The sequence below is a fragment of the Pseudophryne corroboree genome, chromosome 5, assembly GCF_028390025.1.
Source record: "Pseudophryne corroboree isolate aPseCor3 chromosome 5, aPseCor3.hap2, whole genome shotgun sequence".
In the NCBI taxonomy this organism is placed as follows: Eukaryota; Metazoa; Chordata; class Amphibia; order Anura; family Myobatrachidae; genus Pseudophryne; species Pseudophryne corroboree.
Genome location: NC_086448.1, coordinates 287,758,071 through 287,778,458, shown reverse-complemented (window position 1 = coordinate 287,778,458; position 20,388 = coordinate 287,758,071). Strand labels below are relative to the sequence as shown.

Genomic DNA, 20,388 nt, shown 5'->3' with positions numbered 1-20,388 from the left:
ATGCTTTGGTCGAATTGCAGCACTTGTATCATTGCAGAAAAGTCGAATTTGCAAAAAGTCGAATTTCAAAAAGTCGAATTTTGAAAGTCCGTTTTTTGGTCGGAAAGCACTGCATTGCATAGGCGAATTTTTTTTTTTGGTCGAAAATGACCCGAAATTCGCCAATTTCGGGAATTCGACCACAATTGCATATACCCCATAGTCCGTAGTGGATGCTGGGCGCCCATCCCAAGTGCGGATTGTCTGCAATACTTGTATATAGTTATTGTTACAAAAATCGGGTTGTTTATTGTTGTGAGCCATCTTTTCAGAGGCTCCTACGTTTATCATACTGTTAACTGGGTTCAGATCACAAGTTGTACGGTGTGATTGGTGTGGCTGGTATGAGTCTTACCCGGGATTCAAGATCCTTCCTTATTATGTACGCTCGTCCGGGCACAGTATCCTAACTGAGGCTTGGAGGAGGGTCATAGGGGGAGGAGCCAGTGCACACCAGCTAGTCATAAAGCTTTTACTTTTGTGCCCAGTCTCCTGCGGAGCCGCTATTCCCCATGGTCCTTACGGAGTTCCCAGCATCCACTACGGACTATGAGAAATAGAATTATCGGTAAGTAAATTCTTATTTTAAATAGCTGCCAGTGAGGGCTTGTGGGTGTGGGTATCCACCTCTATAAGATACCTCCCCCTAGACTTAGTACATCTCCCCATGAGGAAACTGAGTAATTAGGGGAAAAAAGTTGAACACTTGCACTGTGTACTTGGTGTAGCTTAGATTAATTTTTGCAAGGATTTACAAAACATATTCTATTTTAATAACGTTTGTAGTAGTCTAATTTTATAGGCCCTACACACTGGCCGATGTTTGCTGCCGATGTGAACAATCTCGTTCAGTAATGAATGAGAAATTGTTCATATTGCTCAGTGTGTAGGCACCAATGATGAACGATGCGCGGCCCCGCCGTCGCTCATCATTGGTGCCAACTCTTTTATACCTGCAAGCCAGTATGGACAATTTCATCCATATTAGAATGCAGGGCTATAACTTCACTCCCCCCGTCACCCCCCGCGCAGCATCGGCCGTCGGGCACTTTGGCCAGTGTGTAGGGCCTATTAGTTAAGCTTGGAGAGATAAAATACTAATCAGTCCGCTCCCAACTGTCATGTTTCAAACAAAGCTGGTAAAATGACAGCTAGAAACTGATTGGCTAGTACCTTATCTCTCTCCTCTTTATCTTTCTCCAAGCTTTGATATATCTAGCTCTAAGTTATCAAGCCACATGTAAATATTGAAAATCCTGTATTTATTCTTAAATGGAGAACACATCTCTGCTGCTCTAGGTGATATCAAAGGCTAGAACAGCTGTGATTCCTGCTGCAGAGTTTTAAGAGATTAGGTGGAACAGGAGTTCCCAGTGATTGCAGAATCTGTTCCCACTGAGTACTACATCTCAGTATTTGGGTAGTTGTTCCTATCACCATTCTTAATGGTTTAGAAATGTGCAGTAATGTAAAACTAATTAGATTATATCAGCATTTTTATCTTGCTAATTGTAGTAAAAAAAATTAAAAATATTTTATACGTAATTTGCCTAATTTTTGTGCATCTTCAAATCTAGAAATATTATTCCATGAATTACCTAGGTTTGTGTAACCACCTTTATTAATATTTATTACATTCCGAACCAACTATATCAACCCTAGTATCCATTTCTCACTTCTTATGAGCAAAGGCAATGAAAGACTATCTAAATTACATCTGCAATTGTAGTACAGCTCTCCGAGTCCTCATGATTGTGTAATGGAATGTTATTGGTTCCTAGTGCGCACAGGGTTAATGAATCATTGACAGAGTAACCTGTTGTCTCACCCTCAGTTAGATGTAGTCTCAGCCAACACTTCCTTACTGCAGTTGCTATGAAACTTGCTTGGAGGCTACCATTCTCAGGGCAGCAGGGGAGGACAGAAATTTCATTATTTTTCTTTTTTTTTACTCTGAAATGTATTGCTGAAACATAGCACTAGTTTTTTGTGGTTTTTTTTTTTTGCTTTTAGTGTGTGCTGTATATCCAGGACTGTTTCTGGGGCACAGAAATAATATAGCGATACATATTGGGATATTACAGGTGCAGCTATCCAGTTGGGTGTATCCCAAGTCCCTGCTGGTTACACTGTTCCACATATGTGTCAGCAGTGCGAGTGCTTAGGTTTTGTCACATAGCCCTTTCCTACAAGTATGTGAGTGTACGGGGATGCTGCCCCACAAATGGGGCTCCCGCTGTCCCTGTGCTGTGCCATACATGTGGCCCCTAAGGGGCCATCCAACATGTGCCTTTAACTGTTAATGAGCAGTGCTGCCCTTTATTACGTTACCTATCTTCCATCCTGGGATTTTCTTGATTCTAATGATGTCCTTTATTAAGCCACTAATTGAAGAGGAAAGCTTTGAGTGGGACTGTGAAAATGAGCAGGAGACACTTTATGATGATTCGTCTGAGCAGCTGGAGTTTATGGAAGAAGGTAACATCCTTATTTGTATTTGAGAGATCCTATTAACCTGTACTATTTGGTTGAACAGGTAAAATTAATTAGATGCAGGGTACTGAATGCTGGCTTTGTGGACAGTTATATATGACATGCACTATGCTTATATTAATTATGTCCTTACATGTGTACCGCATTTGCAAAGTGTGTTGCTTTTTATTCTGGTCTAATTGTGATTGTATATTTAGGTGTATTGTTATCTTTCTGCACTGTAAAGCTGTCACGATATACAACGTAATATAATAGTCTCTATACTGTATCTTGATAACTGTCTCTGATCTGACTTTTTCACTGAAAATGTATACCGTTTCATTGGCAGTGGTGATCAGGTGTCTGTCTCACCTGCACACGATCAGCCTCTTGTTACCACGCCGTAGGTGCCTCAGTGCTAGTGTTCATTTACACTCTCCTTTCAAATCCTTTATTTTATTGTTCGGCTTTAAAGATCACTTTCCCCAAATAGAATGTTACTTGTATAGTACACTTCAACTTAAGTCTTTTCCTGTAGATCATAGTTCAGTCTGCTATGCTGCAGAACAAATTGGATACATATGTTTTTTTTGTGATAATCCAATGTTTATCTGCTATGGTTTATCACGAATGTGATATAATTCCTTGAATTTGGTAGTAATTGAGTGACTAGAATTATTACTTATACCACACGCTTTGTTTAGTCACGTATGCATTTTCCTGTATTGTTGAACCTCTTTGTTACGCTGGTATTGTTGCATTTGTGGGAAGAAGGTAAAACTGCACCATATTGTGCATTTTTTCAACCTTATATACCACATAAGTGACACATTTCAGTTATTGGAAGTTGGCATTTCAACAGGGATTCATCCATTAATAAACGTTAATATTAATGGTCATTTTTACTTATTCTGTGCTTGACATAAATAAATAGGCTTTCAGTTCTAGTGTAGTGGATTTAACACACAGATAGTTGTGTATGTATAGTTATTGCTAAAGGCAATTCAGAGCTTAAGTGAGTATAATTGTATAGTGCTGATTGTAACTGTACAAAACACTGGGAACGTTCTGTCACTGAGCATGGAGGAAAGGTGTGCAGGGTTCAGCGCACATCCAGGCATTTCTACTAATTACCACATGTATATAAACATAATGGAGCTGCAATTATGCCACAAATCGCTGCCATTAAATGTGTTCACTAAAAAGCCACAGTTGTAATAGTTGCAACTCTGCATATGCCAACAATATGTGTGCAGGTCCTCAGCTGCAGCATATCTGGCAGGCGTGTTCTATTTGCAAAAGTACACTTTCACTATTAGGCTTCAATATTCGTAAATCTCTTAAACCAATCACACAGAGATATATATATATATATATATATATATATATATATATATATATATATATATTGTGACAAGAACACTGGGATAGTGTTTGAGGGCAGGTATATTTGTCCCAGGTTCTTGTCTTACATGTTTTAGAAAATGTTAACTTCTAGGAAAAATGCTTTTTGTTTTGTCTGAACCTTTTCAGTTTGCTGTAAAAGCTGGGTAAAGGCTCTGAGAGAGAGATAAGGCGAGTTCTAGACATTGGGCCCAGTTCGGGTCTTTGGCCTCACAGAGGGCTAATCAGGGTTTCAGCTGTGTAAGAGTGATATAGTGCTTCTAACCTGATTAGTATGGGCAGACTGCCTGGGAAGGCTGCAGGGTCTGTGTGTGAGAGACACGCTTTCTGATGCAAGTAAGCTATACAGTATGTACTGAAGAACTCTGTGTTTTGTTTAGTGACAGTTAGGAACATCTTATGTTTAGTTAGTGCCGGACAGGCAAGGTATTTTTATTTTGGGGTTTGTTTTATTTTCTGTTTCAATAAAACTGGCCGGGGTCAGTTGTACCAGAAACTGGACTTGTGTTGTTCCTCAGCTGCTGCGTCCTGCCATATTCCCCAGGAAAAGGCACCTTGCACCCCTACAGTGTTACAACTTGGTGGAGAATGCGAGCAGGCCGTTCTGCGCATAAGTGAAAGCAGCTGCAAAGCCGCCTGAAAAATCTGTTGACATGGAGGATCTGCTTAAAGCCTTGCTGCAAGCTACAGCGGCTCAGCAGGAGGCCAACCGACAGCAGCAGGTGGCAATGGAGGAAAATTGGAGACTACAGCAGGAGGCCAACAGACAGCAGCAGGTGGCAATGGAGGAAAATAAGAGACAACAGCAGGTGGCAATGGAGGAAAATAAGAGACAACAGCAGGCAGTTGTTGATGAACTTTACAGGCAACAGCGTCAGGATAGAGAGGCCTTAGCAGAAGTGGTGCAGAGACTTGCAGCTCGGGTTGGAGATGTGGCCGTCAGTGCTCCAACCAGCTCTAGTTCTATACGAGCCAGTCACTTCCTGCAGAAAATGACAGAGGCTGATGATGTGGAGGCCTATCTGACCACGTTTGAAAGGACTGCCGAGCGTGAGAACTGGCCGAAAGCACAGTGGGCCAGTCTGCTGGCACCTTTCCTGTCAGGTGAGCCCCAAAAAGCTTACTTTGATTTAAGCCCTGCTGAGGCTCGGGACTATGATAAACTAAAGACTGAGATCCTGACCCGCCTGGGAGTCACGCTGTCAGTACGAGCACAACGGGTGCACCGTTGGCTGTACGCCATGGAGAAGCCTCCGCGCTCCCAGATGCACGACCTTATTCAGCTAACAAAAAAATGGCTACAGCCAGAGACATTAACTGGTCCCCAGATGGTGGAAAGAGTCGTCATGGACCGCTACTTGAGATCTTTGCCCATGGTCCTGCGCAAGTGGGTGAGCCATGGAAACCCGGGTACTGCTGACCAATTAGTGGACATGGTAGAGAGGTATTTGGCAGCAGAGGAACTACTGATGACCACCCAGCAACCCATAGATCCTCGACAGCGCCCTTCAGTAAAGACTGGTAAGACTGTTCCGTGGGAAAACGTTGCTGGGCGGTTAAGAGAACGCAAGGCTGGAGAGACTGTAAACACTGGCCCTGGAAACAGGCCAATGGGGCTAGAACGGTCTATGCTGCCCAAATGGGTTGATAATCGTGTGGTTAAATGTTTTAGGTGTGGTATGCCAGGTCATGTTATTGCCAATTGCCCAGTCACGCAAGAACCCATGGAATGTGATGCTGCCTTTGAATGTCGCAGAATATCTTTCTTTGCTAGGTTAGCCTGTACTGTGGTACCTTCACCTGTGCTGGAAAAACAAATGTGTGATGTGTTCTTAGAAGGTAACCGGGTAGAGGCCTTGCTAGATTCAGGAAGTTTAGTTACCCTCGTGAAAGCTGGGTTAGTGAACCCCTTAAAGGTCCAGCAAATACCTATTGGGGTAACTTGCATACATGGGGATACCCAACATTATGCCACTGCTGAGGTGAATATAGAAACTTGTTGTGGGTTAGCAATGGTTAAAGTGGGACTGGTCCCTACCTTGGTGCATGAGGCCATAATAGGGAGGGATTTTCCTCATTTTTGGAAACTGTGGGAATCACGGTTATCAACAGATGTGAGAAGTAAAAAGCCAGTTGATAATACCGGTGATTTTATGGATGTACGTGGGTCTTCGGAACTTTCTGGCCCTTTGCCTTTTGCTAGTTTGGCTGGGGAAGTGACAGATGGGGAGTCCAGTGAGGACCCTCTTGCCGGGAACAGAGACATAGTAGTTAGAACTGAAAGCGTGCCTGACCTGGAGGTAAAGAAGGATCTGTTTGCGTCTGAACAGTTAAAGGATCCTACCTTAATAAAGGCTAGAGAGAATGTTAAGATTGTTAATGGGGAACCTGTGGTACCAGGTGACAGGGTTACGTATCCCCACATGGCCATCTGTAATGAGCTCTTGTACCACATTGTCAAAAGGGGTGAGGATGTGGTGGAACAGCTGGTAGTTCCCCAGCCTTATCGGAGAACGGTACTAGATTTAGCTCACAGTCACGTTACCGCAGGACATTTAGGGGCAGAAAAAACCACTGAAAGAGTTTTACAAAGGTTCTTTTGGCCAGGGGTTTATAAAGAAGTGTCTGAATATTGTTCTTCCTGTCCTGAGTGCCAGTATCATGCCCCTAGACCCCATTTCAGGAGCCCACTAGTTCCCATGCCTATTATAGAGGTCCCGTTTGACAGAATAGCCATGGATCTCGTGGGGCCCTTGTTAAAGTCTGCTCGGGGCCATCAGTATATCCTGGTAATTATGGACTATGCCACTCGATATCCTGAGGCTGTCCCTTTACGCACTATCACAACCAAGGCGATAGCTAGGGAGCTGGTGCAGGTATTTAGTAGAGTGGGAATACCAAAAGAAATTTTGACTGACCAAGGTACTCCATTTATGTCAAGGATCATGAAAGAATTGTGCAAGTTATTTAAGGTCACTCACCTCAGGACGTCCATCTACCATCCCCAAACTGACGGGTTGGTGGAAAGGTTTAATAAAACATTAAAAAGTATGTTAAAAAAGGTTGTTGAGAGAGATGGGAAAAACTGGGATTGTTTGTTGCCCTACTTGTTAATGGCCATCAGAGAAGTTCCTCAGTCCTCTACGGGGTTTTCTCCATTTGATTTGTTGTATGGTAGACACCCCAGAGGGCTGTTGGATGTTGCCAAAGAGACGTGGGAAGGACAGCCCACTCCTTATAGAAGCGTTATTGAGCATGTAACACAAATGCAGGATAGGATTGCAGCCGTGGTACCTGTTGTCAGAGAGCACATGGAACAGGCCCAAAGTGCTCAACAGAGGGTCTATAACCGGAGTGCCAAGATACGGGAATTTGCTCCTGGAGATAGAGTTCTTGTTTTGGTACCCACTGTGGAAAGCAAATTCCTAGCTAAATGGCAGGGTCCATTTGAGATTAGGGAAAAAGTGAATGAGGTTAATTACAAAGTATACCAGCCGGGAAAGAGAAAACCCGAACAGATCTACCATGTTAACTTAATCAAACCCTGGAAAGATAGGTTGTCTCTGTCAGCGGAGCCTTGCCCTTCGGTGTCTTCACCCCGGTTGCTTCCCGCAGTGAAGGTGTCAGAGACATTATCAGCTGATCAGAACAATCAGGTTAAAGAATTTCTCATCCAAAATAGGGAGGTATTTTCAGAGCTGCCTGGCCGAACGACCATAATAAAACATGACATTGTCACAGAACCAGGGGTCAGGGTTCATTTAAAGCCATATAGGATTCCTGAAGCTCAGCGAGAAGCTATTTCTAAGGAAGTTAAAACCATGTTAGAACTTGGAGTCATAGAGGAGTCTAACAGTGAGTGGTCCAGTCCCATAGTGCTCATCCCGAAGCCCGACGGTAGCATACGCTTCTGTAATGACTTTCGTAAGTTAAATGAGGTGTCCAAGTTTGACGCATACCCCATGCCCCGTGTGGACGAGCTTGTAGAAAGGCTGGGAACAGCCAGGTTTCTCACCACATTGGACCTGACCAAAGGTTACTGGCAAATACCTTTATCTGATAGCGCCAAAGAAAAAACAGCCTTTTCGGTTCCGGAGGGGCTGTACCAGTATAAGATGTTACCCTTTGGGTTGCATGGGGCTCCAGCAACCTTTCAACGGGCGATGGATAAAATTTTGAGGCCCCATAGAAAATATGCAGCTGCCTATTTGGATGATGTGGTAATTCACAGTACAGACTGGGGGTCACATTTGGTTAAAGTACAAGCAGTACTGGACTCAATCAGAGAGGCAGGGTTAACTGCTAACCCAAAGAAGTGCTGCCTCGCAATGGAGGAGGTCAAATACTTGGGCTTCACCATAGGCAGAGGTCTGATTAGGCCCCAATTGAATAAAGTTGATGCTATTCAAAACTGGCCTCGTCCAGTGAATAAAAAACAGGTAAGGGCTTTTTTGGGAATTACTGGGTACTATAGACGGTTTATTCCTAATTTTGCGACCACAGCGGTGCCGTTGTCAGACCTTACCAAAGGGAAGCAGTCAAATGTGGTGAAATGGAACCCTGATGCAGAAAAGGCGTTCCAAGCGTTAAAAGTGGCTTTGTGTTCACAACCGGTGTTGATAACACCAGATTTTTCAAAAGAATTTGTGGTACAGACAGATGCCTCAGAGGTAGGGATAGGTGCTGTGCTGTCCCAAACCAGAGATGGGGACGAACACCCTATCATTTATTTGAGTAGGAAACTCAATGAGCATGAAAAAAGGTATGCCATTGTGGAAAAGGAGGCTTTGGCCATTAAGTGGGCACTAGATACCTTGAGATATTACCTCTTGGGTAGACAATTCAGACTAGTGACAGACCATGCCCCTTTAAAATGGATGTATGTAAATAGAGGCAAGAATGCTCGTGTAACTAGATGGTTTCTAGCGTTGCAGGACTTTAAGTTTACTGTCGAACATAGACCGGGAGCACAATTGGCCAACGCAGATGCATTGTCTCGCATCTTCTGTTTGGGGGCTACAAGTGTTCCGGCCCCTAGTTCGAAACAGGGGAGGGGGATATGTGACAAGAACACTGGGATAGTGTTTGAGGGCAGGTATATTTGTCCCAGGTTCTTGTCTTACATGTTTTAGAAAATGTTAACTTCTAGGAAAAATGCTTTTTGTTTTGTCTGAACCTTTTCAGTTTGCTGTAAAAGCTGGGTAAAGGCTCTGAGAGAGAGATAAGGCGAGTTCTAGACATTGGGCCCAGTTCGGGTCTTTGGCCTCACAGAGGGCTAATCAGGGTTTCAGCTGTGTAAGAGTGATATAGTGCTTCTAACCTGATTAGTATGGGCAGACTGCCTGGGAAGGCTGCAGGGTCTGTGTGTGAGAGACACGCTTTCTGATGCAAGTAAGCTATACAGTATGTACTGAAGAACTCTGTGTTTTGTTTAGTGACAGTTAGGAACATCTTATGTTTAGTTAGTGCCGGACAGGCAAGGTATTTTTATTTTGGGGTTTGTTTTATTTTCTGTTTCAATAAAACTGGCCGGGGTCAGTTGTACCAGAAACTGGACTTGTGTTGTTCCTCAGCTGCTGCGTCCTGCCATATTCCCCAGGAAAAGGCACCTTGCACCCCTACAGTGTTACAACTTGGTGGAGAATGCGAGCAGGCCGTTCTGCGCATAAGTGAAAGCAGCTGCAAAGCCGCCTGAAAAATCTGTTGACATGGAGGATCTGCTTAAAGCCTTGCTGCAAGCTACAGCGGCTCAGCAGGAGGCCAACCGACAGCAGCAGGTGGCAATGGAGGAAAATTGGAGACTACAGCAGGAGGCCAACAGACAGCAGCAGGTGGCAATGGAGGAAAATAAGAGACAACAGCAGGTGGCAATGGAGGAAAATAAGAGACAACAGCAGGCAGTTGTTGATGAACTTTACAGGCAACAGCGTCAGGATAGAGAGGCCTTAGCAGAAGTGGTGCAGAGACTTGCAGCTCGGGTTGGAGATGTGGCCGTCAGTGCTCCAACCAGCTCTAGTTCTATACGAGCCAGTCACTTCCTGCAGAAAATGACAGAGGCTGATGATGTGGAGGCCTATCTGACCACGTTTGAAAGGACTGCCGAGCGTGAGAACTGGCCGAAAGCACAGTGGGCCAGTCTGCTGGCACCTTTCCTGTCAGGTGAGCCCCAAAAAGCTTACTTTGATTTAAGCCCTGCTGAGGCTCGGGACTATGATAAACTAAAGACTGAGATCCTGACCCGCCTGGGAGTCACGCTGTCAGTACGAGCACAACGGGTGCACCGTTGGCTGTACGCCATGGAGAAGCCTCCGCGCTCCCAGATGCACGACCTTATTCAGCTAACAAAAAAATGGCTACAGCCAGAGACATTAACTGGTCCCCAGATGGTGGAAAGAGTCGTCATGGACCGCTACTTGAGATCTTTGCCCATGGTCCTGCGCAAGTGGGTGAGCCATGGAAACCCGGGTACTGCTGACCAATTAGTGGACATGGTAGAGAGGTATTTGGCAGCAGAGGAACTACTGATGACCACCCAGCAACCCATAGATCCTCGACAGCGCCCTTCAGTAAAGACTGGTAAGACTGTTCCGTGGGAAAACGTTGCTGGGCGGTTAAGAGAACGCAAGGCTGGAGAGACTGTAAACACTGGCCCTGGAAACAGGCCAATGGGGCTAGAACGGTCTATGCTGCCCAAATGGGTTGATAATCGTGTGGTTAAATGTTTTAGGTGTGGTATGCCAGGTCATGTTATTGCCAATTGCCCAGTCACGCAAGAACCCATGCAATGTGATGCTGCCTTTGAATGTCGCAGAATATCTTTCTTTGCTAGGTTAGCCTGTACTGTGGTACCTTCACCTGTGCTGGAAAAACAAATGTGTGATGTGTTCTTAGAAGGTAACCGGGTAGAGGCCTTGCTAGATTCAGGAAGTTTAGTTACCCTCGTGAAAGCTGGGTTAGTGAACCCCTTAAAGGTCCAGCAAATACCTATTGGGGTAACTTGCATACATGGGGATACCCAACATTATGCCACTGCTGAGGTGAATATAGAAACTTGTTGTGGGTTAGCAATGGTTAAAGTGGGACTGGTCCCTACCTTGGTGCATGAGGCCATAATAGGGAGGGATTTTCCTCATTTTTGGAAACTGTGGGAATCACGGTTATCAACAGATGTGAGAAGTAAAAAGCCAGTTGATAATACCGGTGATTTTATGGATGTACGTGGGTCTTCGGAACTTTCTGGCCCTTTGCCTTTTGCTAGTTTGGCTGGGGAAGTGACAGATGGGGAGTCCAGTGAGGACCCTCTTGCCGGGAACAGAGACATAGTAGTTAGAACTGAAAGCGTGCCTGACCTGGAGGTAAAGAAGGATCTGTTTGCGTCTGAACAGTTAAAGGATCCTACCTTAATAAAGGCTAGAGAGAATGTTAAGATTGTTAATGGGGAACCTGTGGTACCAGGTGACAGGGTTACGTATCCCCACATGGCCATCTGTAATGAGCTCTTGTACCACATTGTCAAAAGGGGTGAGGATGTGGTGGAACAGCTGGTAGTTCCCCAGCCTTATCGGAGAACGGTACTAGATTTAGCTCACAGTCACGTTACCGCAGGACATTTAGGGGCAGAAAAAACCACTGAAAGAGTTTTACAAAGGTTCTTTTGGCCAGGGGTTTATAAAGAAGTGTCTGAATATTGTTCTTCCTGTCCTGAGTGCCAGTATCATGCCCCTAGACCCCATTTCAGGAGCCCACTAGTTCCCATGCCTATTATAGAGGTCCCGTTTGACAGAATAGCCATGGATCTCGTGGGGCCCTTGTTAAAGTCTGCTCGGGGCCATCAGTATATCCTGGTAATTATGGACTATGCCACTCGATATCCTGAGGCTGTCCCTTTACGCACTATCACAACCAAGGCGATAGCTAGGGAGCTGGTGCAGGTATTTAGTAGAGTGGGAATACCAAAAGAAATTTTGACTGACCAAGGTACTCCATTTATGTCAAGGATCATGAAAGAATTGTGCAAGTTATTTAAGGTCACTCACCTCAGGACGTCCATCTACCATCCCCAAACTGACGGGTTGGTGGAAAGGTTTAATAAAACATTAAAAAGTATGTTAAAAAAGGTTGTTGAGAGAGATGGGAAAAACTGGGATTGTTTGTTGCCCTACTTGTTAATGGCCATCAGAGAAGTTCCTCAGTCCTCTACGGGGTTTTCTCCATTTGATTTGTTGTATGGTAGACACCCCAGAGGGCTGTTGGATGTTGCCAAAGAGACGTGGGAAGGACAGCCCACTCCTTATAGAAGCGTTATTGAGCATGTAACACAAATGCAGGATAGGATTGCAGCCGTGGTACCTGTTGTCAGAGAGCACATGGAACAGGCCCAAAGTGCTCAACAGAGGGTCTATAACCGGAGTGCCAAGATACGGGAATTTGCTCCTGGAGATAGAGTTCTTGTTTTGGTACCCACTGTGGAAAGCAAATTCCTAGCTAAATGGCAGGGTCCATTTGAGATTAGGGAAAAAGTGAATGAGGTTAATTACAAAGTATACCAGCCGGGAAAGAGAAAACCCGAACAGATCTACCATGTTAACTTAATCAAACCCTGGAAAGATAGGTTGTCTCTGTCAGCGGAGCCTTGCCCTTCGGTGTCTTCACCCCGGTTGCTTCCCGCAGTGAAGGTGTCAGAGACATTATCAGCTGATCAGAACAATCAGGTTAAAGAATTTCTCATCCAAAATAGGGAGGTATTTTCAGAGCTGCCTGGCCGAACGACCATAATAAAACATGACATTGTCACAGAACCAGGGGTCAGGGTTCATTTAAAGCCATATAGGATTCCTGAAGCTCAGCGAGAAGCTATTTCTAAGGAAGTTAAAACCATGTTAGAACTTGGAGTCATAGAGGAGTCTAACAGTGAGTGGTCCAGTCCCATAGTGCTCATCCCGAAGCCCGACGGTAGCATACGCTTCTGTAATGACTTTCGTAAGTTAAATGAGGTGTCCAAGTTTGACGCATACCCCATGCCCCGTGTGGACGAGCTTGTAGAAAGGCTGGGAACAGCCAGGTTTCTCACCACATTGGACCTGACCAAAGGTTACTGGCAAATACCTTTATCTGATAGCGCCAAAGAAAAAACAGCCTTTTCGGTTCCGGAGGGGCTGTACCAGTATAAGATGTTACCCTTTGGGTTGCATGGGGCTCCAGCAACCTTTCAACGGGCGATGGATAAAATTTTGAGGCCCCATAGAAAATATGCAGCTGCCTATTTGGATGATGTGGTAATTCACAGTACAGACTGGGGGTCACATTTGGTTAAAGTACAAGCAGTACTGGACTCAATCAGAGAGGCAGGGTTAACTGCTAACCCAAAGAAGTGCTGCCTCGCAATGGAGGAGGTCAAATACTTGGGCTTCACCATAGGCAGAGGTCTGATTAGGCCCCAATTGAATAAAGTTGATGCTATTCAAAACTGGCCTCGTCCAGTGAATAAAAAACAGGTAAGGGCTTTTTTGGGAATTACTGGGTACTATAGACGGTTTATTCCTAATTTTGCGACCACAGCGGTGCCGTTGTCAGACCTTACCAAAGGGAAGCAGTCAAATGTGGTGAAATGGAACCCTGATGCAGAAAAGGCGTTCCAAGCGTTAAAAGTGGCTTTGTGTTCACAACCGGTGTTGATAACACCAGATTTTTCAAAAGAATTTGTGGTACAGACAGATGCCTCAGAGGTAGGGATAGGTGCTGTGCTGTCCCAAACCAGAGATGGGGACGAACACCCTATCATTTATTTGAGTAGGAAACTCAATGAGCATGAAAAAAGGTATGCCATTGTGGAAAAGGAGGCTTTGGCCATTAAGTGGGCACTAGATACCTTGAGATATTACCTCTTGGGTAGACAATTCAGACTAGTGACAGACCATGCCCCTTTAAAATGGATGTATGTAAATAGAGGCAAGAATGCTCGTGTAACTAGATGGTTTCTAGCGTTGCAGGACTTTAAGTTTACTGTCGAACATAGACCGGGAACACAATTGGCCAACGCAGATGCATTGTCTCGCATCTTCTGTTTGGGGGCTACAAGTGTTCCGGCCCCTAGTTCGAAACAGGGGAGGGGGATATGTGACAAGAACACTGGGATAGTGTTTGAGGGCAGGTATATTTGTCCCAGGTTCTTGTCTTACATGTTTTAGAAAATGTTAACTTCTAGGAAAAATGCTTTTTGTTTTGTCTGAACCTTTTCAGTTTGCTGTAAAAGCTGGGTAAAGGCTCTGAGAGAGAGATAAGGCGAGTTCTAGACATTGGGCCCAGTTCGGGTCTTTGGCCTCACAGAGGGCTAATCAGGGTTTCAGCTGTGTAAGAGTGATATAGTGCTTCTAACCTGATTAGTATGGGCAGACTGCCTGGGAAGGCTGCAGGGTCTGTGTGTGAGAGACACGCTTTCTGATGCAAGTAAGCTATACAGTATGTACTGAAGAACTCTGTGTTTTGTTTAGTGACAGTTAGGAACATCTTATATTTAGTTAGTGCCGGACAGGCAAGGTATTTTTATTTTGGGGTTTGTTTTATTTTCTGTTTCAATAAAACTGTCCGGAGTCAGTTGTACCAGAAACTGGACTTGTGTTGTTCCTCAGCTGCTGCGTCCTGCCATATTCCCCAGGAAAAGGCACCTTGCACCCCTACAGTGTTACAATATATATATGATCCATAGGTTGGGCGGCACTCAGAGGCTTGGACAAACAGTTAACAAGCCCCGCAGGGCTGTTTTAATGTGACGTTTCGGGGCAAAGATCTCCTTCCTCAGACAACCAGAACAAACCACAAACAGTGCATTAAATAGATAACAGTGAACAGTGTCTTACCCTCCTTCTCCCAGTGTGTCCCCAGGCACACATGGACGCCGTTCTGCAGTGGCGCTTCCGGCCGCGGGTCCCCCGGCGCGCCGGAAGTGACGTCACCCATCCGGCCCCAGTCATCATGGCAACACACTGTTAAACAAAGCAGTGTATCATCAGCAGAGTGCATACATCAAAAGTGAATACAAGGTGCGTTGCAGTGCATAATGTACAGATCAAATGAACAACGCACCTTGTATTCACTTTTGATGTATGCACTCTGCTGATGATATATATATATATATATATATATCTATATCCTTCCGAAATGAAATGTGTATGGGGTAGAGGGGGTTTCTAACACACACAGACGCACACACTATGACAGGCAGTTAACTAGTGCTTGTGGTTCTCCAATTGTAAAACTACAAGCGCTATCTTACTTTACTAGCTGGCTAGTGGGAAGGTATGCTGGGATTTGTAGTTTCATAATAGCTGGAGAGCACAGGCTGGCCAGGCCTGGTGTATTTGCCCCTGCCCTCAAGCACCCTCAAATAATATGACTTGGAAAGGCAGATATGTGTCCTGTGCCAGTCTGCATATGTCCACAATTACATGAACACTTTCACTCCACCTTGACCACTTTCCTGGCATAAACGTCAGATTCGCGTAAATCTACATGGACTTACAGCTAGTATTTCTTAGCATTTGCAGAACAGTTGTGCACCGCCGACTGGTCTATGTCTCACTCTGCATTAGCTAGCTGATATGCAACCTCTAAGTGTGGACTTGGGCATCTAGTGACCGTTCTTCTGAGGTGTGGTTTATGAACTAGCAAACTTACTAATGAAATCCCTAGGTAGATGTAACTTTTGTAATTGATTTAATACCCATGGTTACCTACTGGAATGAAAAGGTAAACCATGTAAATGGTATGGAACCCTTTAGCGCTGATTACCTTATACCCATTTGCACATGTGGTCCAGAGAGTCTAATTTTTGGAGCATTTATCAGATGTTTGATCCATTTACTTGTGTTCAGGCCAAGTGAATGCATTATGATCATTTAAGTGTCCCTCTAACCGTAAGTGCATGAGCTTGGCAACCATTCCATGACTAAAAAATCATGTTTGACATGGATTGACACTGGGGTTAAATGCAGTACCACTGGGTAATTATTGCCTTCTCATCAGCTCCCCTTACCACTTATTGACTCAGGTTCACAATTGCAGAAGACATATTAAAAACATTTCAGCTCTTCACCACTGCAGGTATTAAGAATATCCTCATATGATTCTTAATTAAGTAAAATTAATCCACAAACTACAGTAATGTTTATTTTATTTTTTATTTTTTATTATCTACATTGGTGGTTCCAAAACTCCATCCTCAAGGTACACTGATAGTGCAGGTTTTAAGGATAGCCATGTATCCTTAAAATGTAACTTAATCAGTACCTCAGCCAATTTGATTATTCCATCTGTGCACAAGCATGGTTATCCTTAAAACCTGGACCGTAAGTGCTCCTCGAGGACTGAGTTTGGGAAACCTTTATCTAAATGATCTTTTTGTCACTGTTTGGATTATTTAAACTATATATTCACGGCCAAATCTAGTAGTTAATTTCATTGCAGGAAGGTGTGTACCAGCTCTGACAGCATGCACATTTTATCTGTTCTGCTCTTGAACATAAAACATAGACATAAAAAACATTCATAGAAGCCCCCCCCCCCCCCCCCACACATACACACACACACACACACACACGCACACACACGCGCACATGCACACAGTACACACACACCCTCCAAAAAAATAAGCAATAAAGACATTTGTGTCTCCTGTAGTGGTAGAAAGGTTAAAGCTGGGCCGAACAACTGGGAGCGGTATGCAAGACAGGCGGACAGCCTAACCCTAAGCTCCCTCTTAGTGCCTAACCTTAATCTCCCCCCTTAGTGCCTAAAGTGCCTAAACCCCACCACCACCACCCCCTAGTGGTGTCTAACCCTACCCCTCCCTCCTGCCCACAGCCTAACTCTAACCTCCCACGCAACAGCCAACCCTAACCCTTCCGGCTATACTTACCTTCGGGATTCTAGCGATGTAGCAGGCAAGCCCGGTGCTTTCAGTCACGTTAAATACTAATAGGTTCCAGCACGGAGGAACACTTGAAACGCTTCATTGGGCACCCATTCATATAGAAGCAGGGGGTACCCGGAACAATTGAATTGCCCCCAATATGTCCAAAAAAAATGTTTTCCACCTGTATTTTGATTGGATAGGATAGGGTTCTCTCCTGTTAGACCTCAACATGCTGCTGTGGCTGCCAAATTTGGCTAACTTTCACCTTATTTGTAAATGTGATACCATTACTGGCTTGTACAACATGTAAGCAGCCATTGCATGGGGCGATTCAAAGCGTCCAGCTCCCTAGATGTTAGCGGTTTCTGATTTGTCTAATTAATATACAGGGTTAATTTATATTGTGACATTCTCAGACGTCCGCCTTTGTTTACGCAAGAGTTGACCATAATCTTAGCCTATTAGTCATACTGTCTGTACATAAGAATGCTATATTACACTCAGAGACCTTACACTGTAGTGAACGATCTGCAGTCAGTCTCATGATTAAGAATTGATGGACATGTTATGTACATTGTACAATATAATGTGTCACTACACCACTGAGGAATAGGCTGTCCGCTTGTACAGTTTATTGTAGCCCGACCCAGCTATGTGGGCTGCTAAGGATGTAACCATGGGCATACATAACAAAAATATATTGTTGCTATATCCTATCCACTGTCAAGGTACAAGCTCCTATCCATTAACTTGCTGTGGCCCTACAGAAAACGTTGCCCATTATGACCACTCTATAGTTGCATGAGTCAGTTTCCCAGCAATATTCTGCCTCTACCAGTTTGCCAACAATTTTTTGGAAAATTTCCTCTTTATCATTGTAACATGTTTCCTGCAAACACTTACCCCAGGGCAGCAATATTTGCTGTCCTAGAGGAGTGCAAATTAGAAGTACTTCAAGTCACCGATATTTGTGAATGCTGCCAAACAGTGATCTTCTTATGATATGCTGCAGCCTCTATTATGTTATCTAAAAATATTGACATTCTCCCAGTGGCAATATAAGATCATAGTCACAGCTCTGCTCATAAACCTTTTACTCGCATATATTCTTATACATATGTATGCATACTGCTGTGTGACATAGCCACACATATTATAATCTATTGTTACTGCAGCAACTAGACTGATTTTCATATCCTGCTTCATCTCTCTGACTTGGTTGTCTGTCCTTTATAGAATCCAGTATAAAGTACGTCTACTAAGTTACTGTACATTGAAATCCATTAATAAAACCCCTTCCATTGTCAGGAGATATCTCCCTCATCTGCGCTGCTCACGATCTGCGCCTCTCATCCTCACTTCTTTCCAGCTACCATTTCTGTTTATAGGCCTTTCTTTTAAGACTGCACCCACATACCCATGTTCCCTGAAAAGCTTATAAAGTGCCTGTTCCATCTTTTACCTGATTACTACCCCCTGCGTAGTTCACATAAAATGTTTGTACTCTACCTATTAACTCCAAAACCAGCATTGCTGTGTCGCTGGATCTTACAGACTTTTTCCCATCGCAGCCTGGCTGAATGAATATCCAGTATTGTGGCACTTGACCTAACGTATCAGCCTCCTATTTTCTTCCATATTGTAAGCTTGCAAGCAGGGCTCTCTTTTCCCTTCGGCAGCTCTGTGTTGAAACCTAGTTGTGTTCAATGACTGTGTTTGTTTCTCACTGTAATGTGCTCTGGAATATGCAGGCGCTATAGTAATACATTTTAACAGAGCCAATATTAGGGGTGGTTGAAGGGTGTTGACCCATGTGGCACGCTTATTTGGTAGCCAGGGTCCCTGGAAAAGCACACTGCTCCAATCTCCATCTTTCTTGGCTGCACCCAGTTTCTCACTGGAGCCGGTGGCAAACTGCCTCAGGGCTGCTTGGAAAGTCCTTAAGATGCTCTGTCTTTTCATCTTGTCCCTAGCTTTGGTGGCCCCGGACCCTTGTAATTACTGAACAGACTTAATTACCATTGTCCTGTATCTTTTGAATCCCAACATTCTACGATAATCATCTTAAACAATTATTTAAATAGCAATTTAAGAAAAATGTTTATTCTAACAATACAATACACAGTGATTGTTCTATATTTATGAACTGCTATAAATAGCTATGAACTTTGAAGCTCTGATGCCATCTCTGCAATGTTCATTTGGAAAAATTGTGTGCTACGATCAATAACACACACCCTACAGTATAACATGTCCGATATCAGAAGTCCGCATTGATGTTTGTGACCAATATAAAAGCACCCTGCTTACATCCTTGTAGTTTTATATGGTCACTGACCTCTGGCTTCTAAAATCTATAAATCTATATAATTTACAGTAATAGATATATTATTCCAATTATAGAAATTCAATTAGGGGCTGTTATATGCAGCACTTATGGTACTGCTGTATTCTCTGATATTTGTTTGCAGCCCCATAGGGCTGTGACCAAAAGTGTGTGAGTCAAAGCTGCAAGGGGGGTAGGTTCTGTTGGCAGCGCTTACAATGAATTGCAATGGCAAACCTCCCCCCCCCCCCCTCCCCCCCCACGGAAAAAGAGCTAAAATAGCCTAATCTTATATCGGCCTATCCACTTATAGCCCATTTTTATAGTGCATTAAATTATCAATTTTCGTCAAGGTCTCCGGGGAGATGTAGTGATGTGACCGCCAGTCACTATACCGACACCGGCATCCCGGCCGATTGAGTGCCCAACAATCGGAATGCCAACTAACGGGGACCATTCCCACTCGTGGGTGTCTACGACGAGTGCACTAGGAGTGCCCGACGCTCTGTATCCCGGTGTCCAGAATGCCGGCAGCAAAAAAAAAGAACGCGCCACGCTATTTATTCTCCCTCCAGGGGTATTGTGGACACCCCAAGATGGAGATTAGGTGTCGGTATGCCAGTGGTCAGGATCCCGGCGCTGGTATGCTGAGCAAAAACCTGATTTGGCCACATCCAACAAAACACATGGATCTGCGGCTAATCCGCCGATCCGTGTGTTTTCTGACAAGTCGGAAAAACGGCAGCTCCATTGAATAGGCTGAATCATGTTTCGACCTAAAAAAGTCGGAAACTCCCGTCTTTCCACCTAGACGGCAGTTCCGACTTCAATTGAATAGACCCCTATATCTCTGTCAGGTAGGTGGTGTGGCAGGTTAGTCCAGCTGCCCCTGAGGGCGCAACATTCAGCAATTTAGGGGTACCAAAATGAAATTATGTTCTTCCATTATAAGAATGCATTATATGCAAAGATACATACAGTATTTCTATGATTCTGATCACACTGCTTTTATACATGACTTTTAAATGTATCCTTAAATTAATAGTTTGCTACTTTTCTCGAAGGGATGACAAATGTGTGTTAATATTTGGTTTATGAATATTAAAGTAACAGCACAACCATTACTTGTGCTTATCCCCTAACCTTCTACACACACACTCTCTCTCTCTGTGACCTTATTTGCCTGCTCTTCCGCTCTGCGTTGTATTTATGTGTATCCTTCCATATATCAATGACG

The 20,388-nt window shown here is 44.1% G+C and overlaps 1 protein-coding gene across 6 annotated transcripts in view; it reads left to right on the top strand.

The window, feature by feature from the left end:
• TRAK1 (trafficking kinesin protein 1) overlaps window positions 1-20,388 on the top strand; it is a 250,707-nt gene that overhangs the window by 133,322 nt on the left and 96,997 nt on the right. Inside the window, exon 1 of one of the 6 annotated variants that reach the window (XM_063922396.1) lies at window positions 2,180-2,517. The exons of the other annotated variants lie outside the window; for them this stretch is intronic. Coding sequence (XP_063778466.1) covers window positions 2,403-2,517 — 115 coding nt within the window. The 5' untranslated portion in view covers window positions 2,180-2,402. Of the gene's footprint in view, window positions 1-2,179; window positions 2,518-20,388 lie in introns of those variants that run through there. 6 annotated transcript variants of the gene reach the window in all.